Source organism: Zophobas morio, unplaced genomic scaffold (assembly GCF_036711695.1).
Source record: "Zophobas morio isolate AGI-343-1 ecotype UQ-CSIRO unplaced genomic scaffold, CSIRO_AGI_Zmor_V1 ptg000087l, whole genome shotgun sequence".
Taxonomy (NCBI): Eukaryota; Metazoa; Arthropoda; class Insecta; order Coleoptera; family Tenebrionidae; genus Zophobas; species Zophobas morio.
In genome coordinates, this window is record NW_026972192.1 from 353043 (window position 1) to 365157 (window position 12115).

Here is a 12115-nt window from a genome sequence, read left to right on the forward strand (position 1 = left end):
AACGTCACATCTAAAAAAACATAAATTGTCAGTATTAGCAAAAATCCAATTGCTTAAACTGTAAACGCGCTTACCAGGCATTTATTGATTCTGGGAGCTCAATTGCTATTATAATCATTTATAATTCTACTATTACTATAGTAATAATAGACAATATAAAAATTGTTCCTAACCAGATGTTTCCCAGGGGTAGAATAAGCCAGGTACTTTGAGTTGTGTCAGTTTTCTCGCTTCAATATTTCAAAACTCTATCATCTTCTGCAGCACTTTAAAAAAAAAAACTAAATTTATCACTGTCAAGTTATACCTAATGGAGGGAAGGTTGTGAAAGATTTTATGACAATATTTATAAAACGTAAAAAACACGTTTTTATTGTGAAAAAGTTATAATAACACCTTATCCTTATATTAAAATTACTAATTTAACCATTAATTTAAAATTGTGTTATACAATGCTTCATAAAATTTAGGAATGTGGTTCCCATTTATGAGATCCTGTATGTCGGTTTTTTTTCTGTCGGGAATATTAATTTTTCTTGAATATGCTGGTTTGCAATTCAGCGTTGTGAAATTCACTGGATGCTTTCGTTTACCAAAAACATTTATTTTCTTAAAAAACTCCTGCTCATACGATGTTTTTATATAAATCACACCAGGCTCGTCCTTCAAAACTTTGATGATCTTAATGTCACCCATTTTAATAGATTCGTTTTCAGTAGTTTTGCTAAAATTAGGCCCAATCTGCTGCGCAAGATCTTTCAGGTTTGTAAAATCTGAATGTGACATTTCCATTACCTTGTAAGGTACACCTGTTTTTTTAGCTGAGCGGATTATTCTGGCATATTCCATTGGATGGTATATTGGTCCTGACTTCAAAGCTTGTTTTACAGATTTTTCAATGACAGCATGAACATTGTCGCCCTCATTTTGAGTATGTCCTTTTATTAGGAAGTTGTGGGTTATCGATTTAACAGTAAATTTTTGAACTGCATACAAATACATACTTATAATAAATTTATTTTTTTGTTGTCCACAACAATTATCGGAAAAAAAGATCATTTCGACATTTTCATCATTATGTAATTCAGCTGTCTGTTTTATATAATTCATCACACATGTCCCGATCTCGTTTGCACCCCGGTTCGCCTCTCCTTCGTGCCAAAAGTAACATGCGACATTCTTGAACTGCATGTCACTAATTGTGAAATTATAGCTGTTAATTTTGGACTTGTAATAGAAAACAGAAACTTCTCCACGTGGAGCGGGTAGAACTGCTTGGAGATCATAGGTTGCCAGTATAATACGTTTATTTACTGCTGTTAATTCTTTGTATTTTCTCTTCTGTTCTCTAGACAGTTCTTTTTCTCTGAGATGTGTCTCATACTTTTCTTTGAGTTCACATTTTTCTGCATCTTGGGCATTGTTATAAGCTACGCAGAGCTCGCATTGATCCTTCTTGGGAGTGAAGAAACTTAAATTAAATTCATTATTGAAAATCCTAGAGTATTGTGTCAAATTTCCATAAGAAACGTTGTTTTGAATGCATTGCTCCATGTAGTCACGATGTAATCCTGCAATTGTTTTTCCGCCTTCGATGTACTCTCTTGTGGTTTGGGCTCGTAAATAGTGGCTTTCTATTTTGGGTATACTATTGATGTGTTCACGAATGCTCGCTCCCAAGTCAGGATTTAATACTCTATGTTTTCCATGTTTCCCTCTTTGGTCAGCAGCTACAAAACCATCCGTATTTTTTTTAATTACCGTTCTGATTGTCCGGTCGGTTATATCTAGTGTAGCCTTGAAAAACATTTTGCAGACACGTATGAGTTTTCCAGAAATTGTGAAATAGAAAGCATGATTCAAACCTCGATGACTTCCTTCTCTCGGGTACCTATACGCGGGCCGAACAACATTCATACTTTTGGAGATGTATTCTCGCTGCAGTTGAAGATTTGCTAGATTCCAGTACTGATCAAATATTCTTTGTCGCATATCCTGACTGATCTTATTTGCACATTTTACTTTGCATTTGTCGCCACAAGGTTGCTGAATGGCCCTCCCTCTTACTTCTTTTGGAACTTTTGCAGATGAAAGGTAACCTTTTCCGCTGTTTCTAAGAATTTTTGCTTTTTCTTTTTTCCACTCTGTTAGATTTGCTTTTCTCTTTTTCGTTTTTTTTGGCAGATCTTGATTTTCTGCTAGTTCATTGAGTACTACTCTAACTTCTTCCTCAACAACTACATCTTCAGCCGTACTGCGTTTTCCACGTTCATGTCCTATTTCCGTCAGTTTCTTCTCTTCATAGAAGCTGCTGTCGCTTGTTGAAGAATTATTTGATGTACCATTAAAATCCGGGTCTGCGTCTGAATCATCACCATTTTCTGCCGAGAAAAAGTCATCGGATTCAAATGCCTGCTGTTTCCCGGTTTTCGTAATTTTTTTTAACTTTAATTTTGTTCCATGTTTAATACCGGAACTTTTCCAAAATGAACATTGAGGACTCTGAGGATCGATTGGACTCCAATTTTCTTTATTCCGACTAAACTTCCTAACATTCTCACTTGCAGTCTGTAAACCTTTTGTTTTTTCAATCTGGTTTAGATTTTTTGTTACATTCAAAATTGTACTTTCACAGGATTTTTCCGGTGACATTTTACAGAATTTGTTTACTTCAGTTTTATTTCGCTTTTCAGCTTCATCTTTTGCAGCTTCTCCAATCTCGTTTTGAACCTTGGCAATATCGTCAATCATGTCGTCGAAAGCGGGTTCTAAACGTATTTCATCGATTGTGTGTTCACTGTTGATGTTTTCTTCACCTTTATCTTTTTTTCTATTTGCTAATTCCATTTGTAACAGAGCAGCATTGACAATTTTTTTCCCTCTTGTAGTCATAATAATTGGTCTAAAGGAAAACAAAATGCATAATCAATTAACTATTACAATTCTGTAATAATGAATACAGAGCATCAAGCATAATTACACAACTCTGAATTCTACAAACTTTACGAATGTCAACGAAACACAACTAGAAATTGACTCAACACGAAATAAAACAACGTGACACTCATTTTCTAAGAAAAATATTAAGGGAAATAGTGATCAATTGAAAATTGGGTCCAAAGTACAATAATTGTTCTATCTCAAAAGTTGATTATCTTTTCTGTTAGAAAATGAATCATTTACTTGTGTATTTATAAAATAAAAGTGACACTTTTAGACTTCGGACGTACTTAGAATTATTAAAGATTAACTTACCTCCTGCAACAAAAGGGTACTGTTTTAAGTTGTGTCGTTTTTCTTGACTAACCGTCATGAAATTTCGTGTACGAACTCAGAAGTGACACTATTCTTGCTTGATGTAACGTAAAATCTGTCAAGCGGAAAAACGACATATCTGCCCTCTATTGGTGTGTTTTGCTAGTTGACAAATGACACTTTTCCACCTTGAAGATAATAATTACACACATCTCACTAGAGTATTAACTCAACATCACGTTTTTTTTAGTTGTGACGTTATTCTCGCCGGAGTGCGATATATCCAAGGCACATCTTTAGATGCAAGTGGAAGTAAGTTTTGATACATTTTATACAAGTGGAGCGAGATAAAAAAATTAGTTTTGATAATTATGACACAAATTTCCGGATAATTTTTTAAATATTGAAAATTACTATTTTGCTATGTCCAGTGTGTTTGTAGACGTTGTAATTTTGGGGGGGCACGTGCTCTTGTGCCCCCCGGCACCAGCCGCCCCTGAGAAACATAAAGCTTAAATTGTCCAAAATTAGAAGTTTTTGTTATTATTATTATTATTATAAATTAACTAACTGCTATAGTCCTTATGAAGTAAAGGGATAATAGCCAATTCATCTTCCTTTAAATTGAGAGGACACCGCAAGCATTTGTGTTTAATCTTTTTGTAGTTTACTTTATCACAATTAGAAGATAAATTTTGCGCCATTAGTATATTAAATAGCCTTGAATCGCATGGTTCCTGATAAAGTGGAGAAACCGCTAAATATGTTTTTCCGAAAATGTAAATATCCCCTCTTAAATCTTGAAAAATAGTTTCAATACACATGATCCTATTATCTAGTAATAATACACAATTATCTTTATGATTAACTATTATTTCAAAATGTTTTAAAATCATTTTTTTATAACAAATTATATTTTCGGTTAAACAACTAGTATTTTCAGTTTCCTGTTTTAATTGGGGATACAATATTTCTGAGCTATTTGTGTAAAAACGTTCTCTTTCTTTTATTCTTGCTATAAGTTGTTGCAGACGGTACCGCGAAAATTTACACATATTTTTTATTTTATATAAATAATTTTCATATTGAAACGCGCTAAAGCAATCTAGGGGTCCATAAAGTTTGCAGTCGTTAGGAAGGTGTATTAAATTATGCACATTATACGAAATATATTCCTGACCATATAAAATACCAAAATTTTTTACAAAATAATGTAGAAGTTTACTTGCTGACTCGTTGTATTTAAGATATAACGTCGGAGAACATAAAATTCTAATAGAAACATGTAATGCCATAAAATGGATAAATTTTTCTTGAGACAAAATATTTTTCAGTACAACAGGTCCGCTGTATAGCAACAATTGCCGAAATTCAGTTGCTTTAAAACGTTCGACTTCCATAAAATTTCGCGGCTGCCTTGAAAATTCTACTGGTAAATTGTGTTTGAATACTTCGATGTTTTTATTCAATTGTTGTAAATTATTATCAGCAATTCGAATGTCTTTCTTTCCTTTCATCCAAAATACCAGGAGACGTTTCATAGTGCCCAGGGATACCAAGTGCATGTAATCAAGGGGTACCTGCGTAACGAGACCTATATTTAGTTTCTCGAGAGGGCTAATAGAAAGATGATAGTCTTCATCTTGCTTATTTTTGAAAGAATTGTCTGTTCGAAGTGGCTTATTAAGATTAGGAAACGTCATTCTTCCGTTTGTAAATTCGCCCTCATCAATACATTTCGTGCAAGAATGATAACCCGTATGGCCCTTGACACATAACATATAAGACTTGGCAGGTGCATCGCAAATTAGTTTACTAAATTGTAAAAATTATTTCACATCATTTATCAGTACACCATCATCTTGTAAAATTTTAAATTCTTCAACAAACGGTTTCAAAAATTCATTAACACTTTCAGGTTTCTTACAACCATGAAAAACACCAACCATAAATGGACCTTTCAATCGGAAATTTGTAGTATTAATAGATACTAATGTAGGCCAAAATTGGCTGGCAGAACTTTTCGTGAGTGGCAAACCATCAATATTAACATCAATGCTCATTTTTTCATTGGGTGTCAATTGGTAGTTAGATTGATTGAATTTATTTTTCAAGGCATTTATAATGCCTATATGACAGTATTGTCCACCTTTTATTTGTTCAATATTATATGATTTAGGAGTAGTACGTAATAGCGTTCTAACATCGATTGGTAAAATGTAGCCTTCCGTATTTAAAATGCGGAGAAGCTCATTAACAGCCTGTTGTGATAACATGGTTCTATAACCAAGAATCCACATTTTGATATTGGTCTGAAAGTCTTTGGCGGCATTTTGTGATTGATTTACGTTACATTCAAGTTCAAATATCTCATTTTGTTGTTTGTTCACAAATGGAATATTAAAATTCTCATTGTAGTTGAAATGTACGCCGCAAATGTTAAGAGAACCATTGTTGTTATTGTTAATTGCATCAATAGTATTTGAGACAGAAGTATTACACATTTCAACTTGCTGAGGAGAAAAACACACACCTTTCTTTTTGTTTGCAGATTGTTCAATAATATTGTACTTAATTAATCTACGTAAATGTCTTTTGCTTAATAACAATTTCTTTCTCTCCATTATAGATATATATATATTAGGGTGATTCAAAAAAAAAAAAATATTTTTTTTTTCGTGCAAAGAGGTTCAAAAGTTTCTTTTCAACGTAAAAAAATACCAGTTAAAATTTGAGCTCTTAATATTAATATTAAGACCGTCCGCATCGCGTTTTTCTATTTCCCATAAGAATAACATGGGAAAATTTTTGTTTGCACCTTCTGATTTTTATTGCTAGCCCGTCGTGTGTCGTGAAAAAAATTCAATCACATATTTTTATAGAGAATTGAACGCTCTACAAAAAGTGTCTCCTATGATTGTGCGAGAAACCTGATAGTTGAAGAGTTATTTTAGGCTAAAGTTAAATTTATCCAAATTTTTACGTTTTTGATGCATTACAATAAATTTGATGGTCTTATTGGAATAAATCACCACAAAAATTTATACACATTTTAAATTTAGTTTTTTAAACAGTAATTGTTTATAATTTTATGCTATAATAAGGCCAGTAAAACTCTTTCCGAACATTTTCAGCATCAGTGGGTTAAAAAATCATAGTCAGGTTTCTCGCAAAATCATAGGAGACACTTTTTGTAGAGCGTTCAATTCTCTATAAAAATATGTGATTGAATTTTTTTCACGACACACGACGGGCTAGCAATAAAAATCAGAAGGTGCAAACAAAAATTTTCCCATGTTATTCTTATGGGAAATAGAAAAACGCGATGCGGACGGTCTTAATATTAATATTAAGAGCTCAACTTTTAACTGGTATTTTTTTACGTTGAAAAGAAACTTTTGAACCTCTTTGACACGAAAAAAAAAATTATTTTTTTTTTTTGAATCACCCTAATATATATATAGATAATAATTATATTTCTCGTCTCTGCAAATTCAAAACGAAATAGTGAGGTTAAGTTGAAAAAGAACTTGTAAATTAACTTTTGAAAAAACTTACCTGTTTATCTAGTAGCTTATTCATAATTATCCATAAACTTTACGTTATTCAAAACTTTTGATTGTGAGTAACTTATGTATTCTACCATAAATGAAGACGACGAGCACTGCACGACTATACAAGATTCATATTAGAAAAATTTTTTCAGGAAACATAGTAGAAACATTTCTGAGGCGCAGACCGATCAATGTTTTTCTAAATAATTCGGAGATGTGTAATAAATGTTTCCTAAACTATGTTACAGGCGTTTCATTTAATGGTTGATTATAAACGTTGCATTAATGTTTCATGTTTACTGGGATTATTTAAAATAACTGAAATGCCCATTGAAGATGCAGATAAATCTGGATCGAAGTGTACAAACACTGGAACTTCGATTAATTGTTGTTTCCCACCACTAAATGCCTCTTTACAATTAGTCCCCCAAGGCCATTTCGTATTTTTCTTTAGCAAGTTATATAAAGGTTGCAAAATATATATGTACATGGTTTTGAATGAATGTCCCATAATAATTAACCATTCCCAATTTTAATTGTGTTACGTTCGTTGGTGTAGGCGCTTCTGCAATTGCTATTGTTTTAGCTTTTGAAGTATGTAAGCCCTCCTTATCGATTATATGGCCAATAGGTATATTCAATTTGATCCGTAAAAAATGAACATTTATTCATACTTAATTTGAACCCTGCCTCCTCTAAAATTGACAAAACTTTAGAAAGTCTAAGCAAATCTGCATCATTTTTTCCGGTTATCAAAATGTCATCCAAACACACCATAACACCCTCAAGTCCACCTAATAGTGATTTCATTACTTTGAAATTTAGCAGGAGCTGAAGCAACTCCAAAAGCTAAACGATCATACCTGAAAGGTCCCCTGTGTGTGGAAATCGTCGGCAACTGCCTTGAAGCCTCCTCTACTTGTAATTGCTGATACGCTTGCGATAAATCTAATTTTGTAAATTTTTGCCCCCCCCCCCCCCTGAAGCTTGGTGAACAATTCTTCAATTCACGGAAGCGGATACTGATCCACTTTGCACAAGCCGTATTTGTTCGAGTGTATGTACTTCAGAGGCGAGGGAAGTTCTGTCGAAATAACCTTCAATGAATTTCTTATTTTTTATACTGTTGCTGGTTAGACTAAAACAAAATTTAACTTGAAGTGATGTATGTTTTTCATAAAATAAACGAAAACTGCAGAAACATCAAAAATAATTAGGTTAGATAAAGGCATACTTGCAAACTCATTTTTATTCTAGTATATTTACCTTGTTTCTTGTTTTGCTAATGTATCACCACGTATAAGAATATAAATGTAGAACAAACTGTGTTACGTTAAATAAACTTTAGTTGTTTAGCCTGATGAAATGACCATCTTTCAAATTATGTTCACTAATTGCTTGTAAATTTTAAATAATGATAAAGTAATTTTTCTTTATAACTTTGGTTCTGATAAGGAGTTTAAAATGTAAAAAAAAAATTATTATCATTGTGTCAGTTTTATTTTACAGTTTTAGTACTGTCAAAATAATCCAATTATGTGCAATTACATATCTTGAAGTCAATTATACAAGTATTCTTCACCATTAGATCAAAAAATGCATAATATTTTAATCAAGGCCAACTGAATCCATGACGCTTGGCGCGTCATAAGGCCAAGTCACTCGGCTTTTGAAAGATTATGACAAGTTTAGAAAGTGGCGTCACCTTGTGAAACTTTTAATGATTACGATTATCATCAGCGTCACTCTAGTAAACATTTTGTGTCACTTACTGTCATTCGTTTTTTTCAAAATTCAAAGTACAGGAAATATTACCACAAACAAAAGAGAATGGACAAAAATAGAATAAAACTGACAAGAATAATAATAATAATAATAATAATAATAATTTATTTATCCAGCAGACCAGTTGGTCCAGAAGAGGATAGAAATTTTACAACAATGTATAAAAGAAATGATACAAAAATTTAAATACTGAATATTAAAGAATTAAGTAAATTATTTACACTTTTAAAATTTTTCTGCTTTGAGGTTTGTGATCTAAAATTAGTTTTCTTTTTAATGAATCCGTCTTTTCTAGGCAAATGTTCGACAGAACTGGTTTTGCGATTATTGTCAAAACCATAATGCAGATCTCATTTTGGTGCTGCCTACAAACCAATAAAGAATTTTTTTGTAAAGTGGACTGTAAAATCTTGATCAGTTGACCGCATGTTTTTTCTTTTTTTAAATAAGGTAAAATGTCCTGTATTACATCGGCGATTCTTTTTACAAGCCCCACAAAAAGTTCATTCGGATACACTAATCCACCATGATCCTGAAGAGTTATTAATTTCAGGAGAGGTCCAGGCATTGTAGTTGACACTAATGGAGCAATGCAATCATCACATTGATATTTTTTTTGTAATTTCATTATTATGTATCCGGATAAAAAGGCTACTGATGCAGAATAGAGATTCATTTCAGGTATTTCATTTCTTTGTAAGGAATGGATTTTAAAGCGTAAATCCGTAGGCAAAAATAATTCTTCTACATGTTGTTCGGCAAATTCATCAACTGTTGATTTTTGATGGGAGAGTTCATTGCGGCTAATGTGACTTAAAGTTCTTACAGTGTTGGCAGATGACGAAGATTTTAGAATTCCAGTTCTTAAAATTTGACGTAAGGCATATTCAGCTGCACGAGCGTCAGTAGCATCATTTGAGCCTCCTTTTAAACGAATATGCGAAAATGTCGCTTCCACAGCATCTGAACTAAATGAGCGAGTTAACACATAATAAAATCCAGCTTGTATCAGAAGAAATTGGACACATAAAAATGTACTCTTTGCAATAAATTTTAGAGCATGTGCTGTTTCGCTGCTTAAACATTTATATCCTGTGCTGGCTGAAGTGGACTGGATATCATCTATGTAATTTTGGAAAGTAGTATTCAACCAATGGAGGCGTTGATCTGAAATGTTTACATATGGGGCAACGTTGCTATCTAGTGCATGAATGTAATGTCTTCTACTTGAGATGTTATGGACTTGAAAAAAATGGAACATATTTTCCATATACAAAATAGTTGCATCACTATCAACAAAGTCTTTATATTTCTCTTCTTTTAATAATTTTAGTGCTGAGGTAACCGTTGGGGAAAATATCTGCACAGCCCGCAAAACATTCATTTTTTCAAGATTTGAAGGATATAAATGCTTTTTTGTAAGATATCTGACGGGTTTCAAAGGCCATCCTCTTTGTAAACCGTATAAGGTATTTAAATAGGACGAGGAGATAACACCGGTTGTCGAATTCATATTATGACTTAAAAAAAGGTTCCTGGCATTTTTAATGGCATGGCAATAGTCAAACGATAAAAATATGGGCATAGGAAGATATGGGTGATTAAAATAATTTTCCAGAGTTCCTCCACACAAGTTCTTGAACAAAGCCACATTGGACGGATGGTTATCTGTTACAATGCGTAATACCATAAAACCACAATCTGTGAGAAGTTTAATAACTTGCAAAGTTAAAGAATGAAAATCAGAGGCCGGCATTGAAGAATGGAAAAAGTACCCAGCTACAATAGTAAAGGATGCTGACAGACCATTTGCTACAAAACACGCCATTTTATTTGCAACTTTGGGATGTTCTGTGATAGAATTGGAGTTAATGGTTTCAAGACCATAAATATAATCTTCTGTTCTACTGTAATACATTTTTTCTTTTATTGACATGTCGTCAATAATTAACGAACATAATCTTTGAACGGGGTGCTTCAAATTCACTACTTCTGCGCACAAACGTTCCTTGATTAAATTATTTTGTCCATTAAAATTACCAAGGTGTCTAACTATCGTCGATCTGGATGGTAATTTAACTAAATTTTTATGGCAAAATTCATAACACTTGGGTGAACAATATCTCCACACCGTACAGAGACGAACAGACAATTCGGACCATCTAGGAGATTTCTTGTTATAGTTATGAAGAAGATCTAGTAAAAATATGGCTTTTTCATCTGAATTCTCAGCATCAGTGTAAATTTTTTCGAGTGCTTCAATGCTTTGTGAATGTTTTTTCAACTTGTTTTCAAATTTTTTAAGTTTTACAGCACAGCGGGCATGCGATCTCTTTTCATTTTGCAGTTCCAAAGTTAAGGTGTTATAGTTTTCTTGTAAATCTGCAATTTCATCAGAAGATTCTGCTGCTGGTGGAAGTTCACAAACGATTTCACAATTTTCTACAGGGTAGGGGGCATTGGATTCAAGGTTGGATGTGCGGGAAGAGGATGGGGCAGGATCCATATACTTTAACAAAAATATTTATTTAACAGTTATGTCAATCAATTTAAATAAAAAATAAAGTAGGTGTGCTTACAACTATGGTAGGTACAGATCCTATTATTAAACGCTCTCCTCCAAGAACTTTTTTAAAACATTTTTCTTCGAAATGTTTTCTGCAAATTACAGTGTAGTCTGTAATTTGGAATGAATCTACAAATAAAAAAGGGGATATTTATGTCTTAAAATTAATTTTATATAGATGAAACACTCACCATAATGCTTTTCAAAAAACTCTAGCCATTGAATTCTAATTTGTGAATTTTGTGGTATTTCACACAGTGGTAATATTTTATTCTTACAAAGAGCACAGCATCTACCCATTGTTACAAATAAAAATAATATATAAGTTCAATAATAAACGGAACAATGATTAAAAAAACCCACAAGGAACCGAACAACAAAACACAACTGAATATAATAAAATTAATTAATCAAAAACGAGAAAATGGAGAATAATAATAAATAACCGAACCAAGAAACGAGAAATTATTAATAAGCGACAAATAATTAGGTTTCGAAAATTAATTGACAGTATGACTTTTATAAATCTGTTTTATTTTCACTAATAATAGGAGTAATAGACAACAATCATTAACAATAGTAAAAAAAAATCGTGGGAGTCAAAACCCTTCGCATTTGAGTTGGGAAGTTACGGTTTTATACTGGTTTTTATGACTGGGGATAGAGGACACCACTTTCTAAACTCCAAGGCTTGCTTCGTGAAAACCTCATTTTTTGGGGAGTGACTTGGCCTTATCACGCGCCAAGTGTGATGGATTCAGTTGGCCTTGATTTTAATATAGATTTTTTTATCAAAATTGGTAACGAAAATAACGAACGAAGCCTTCACATTTTGTTCATAATAAATATATTAATTCATGGTACAAGTAAACATGGTATGGACACGCGCATGTTGTCGTGACGTCAGGTGGCTGTTCGATGAGCGTGTGAAATTGAAATCTACATTTAAAAACTG

General features: G+C 32.7%; 1 protein-coding gene across 1 annotated transcript; it reads right to left on the minus strand.

Annotated features, from left to right (window-relative positions):
• Window positions 1-389: 389 nt before the first annotated feature.
• LOC135144230 (uncharacterized) lies at window positions 390-11100 on the minus strand. Its single transcript, XM_064076211.1, has 7 exons — window positions 9822-11100; window positions 9633-9761; window positions 9421-9557; window positions 7673-7839; window positions 3256-3258; window positions 2671-2902; window positions 390-2592 (listed from the first exon to the last, which is right to left on the minus strand). Exons 1-7 carry the CDS (start codon window positions 11098-11100, stop codon window positions 430-432), a joined length of 4110 nt encoding a protein of 1369 aa, XP_063932281.1. The 3' UTR covers window positions 390-429.
• Window positions 11101-12115: the final 1015 nt, after the last annotated feature.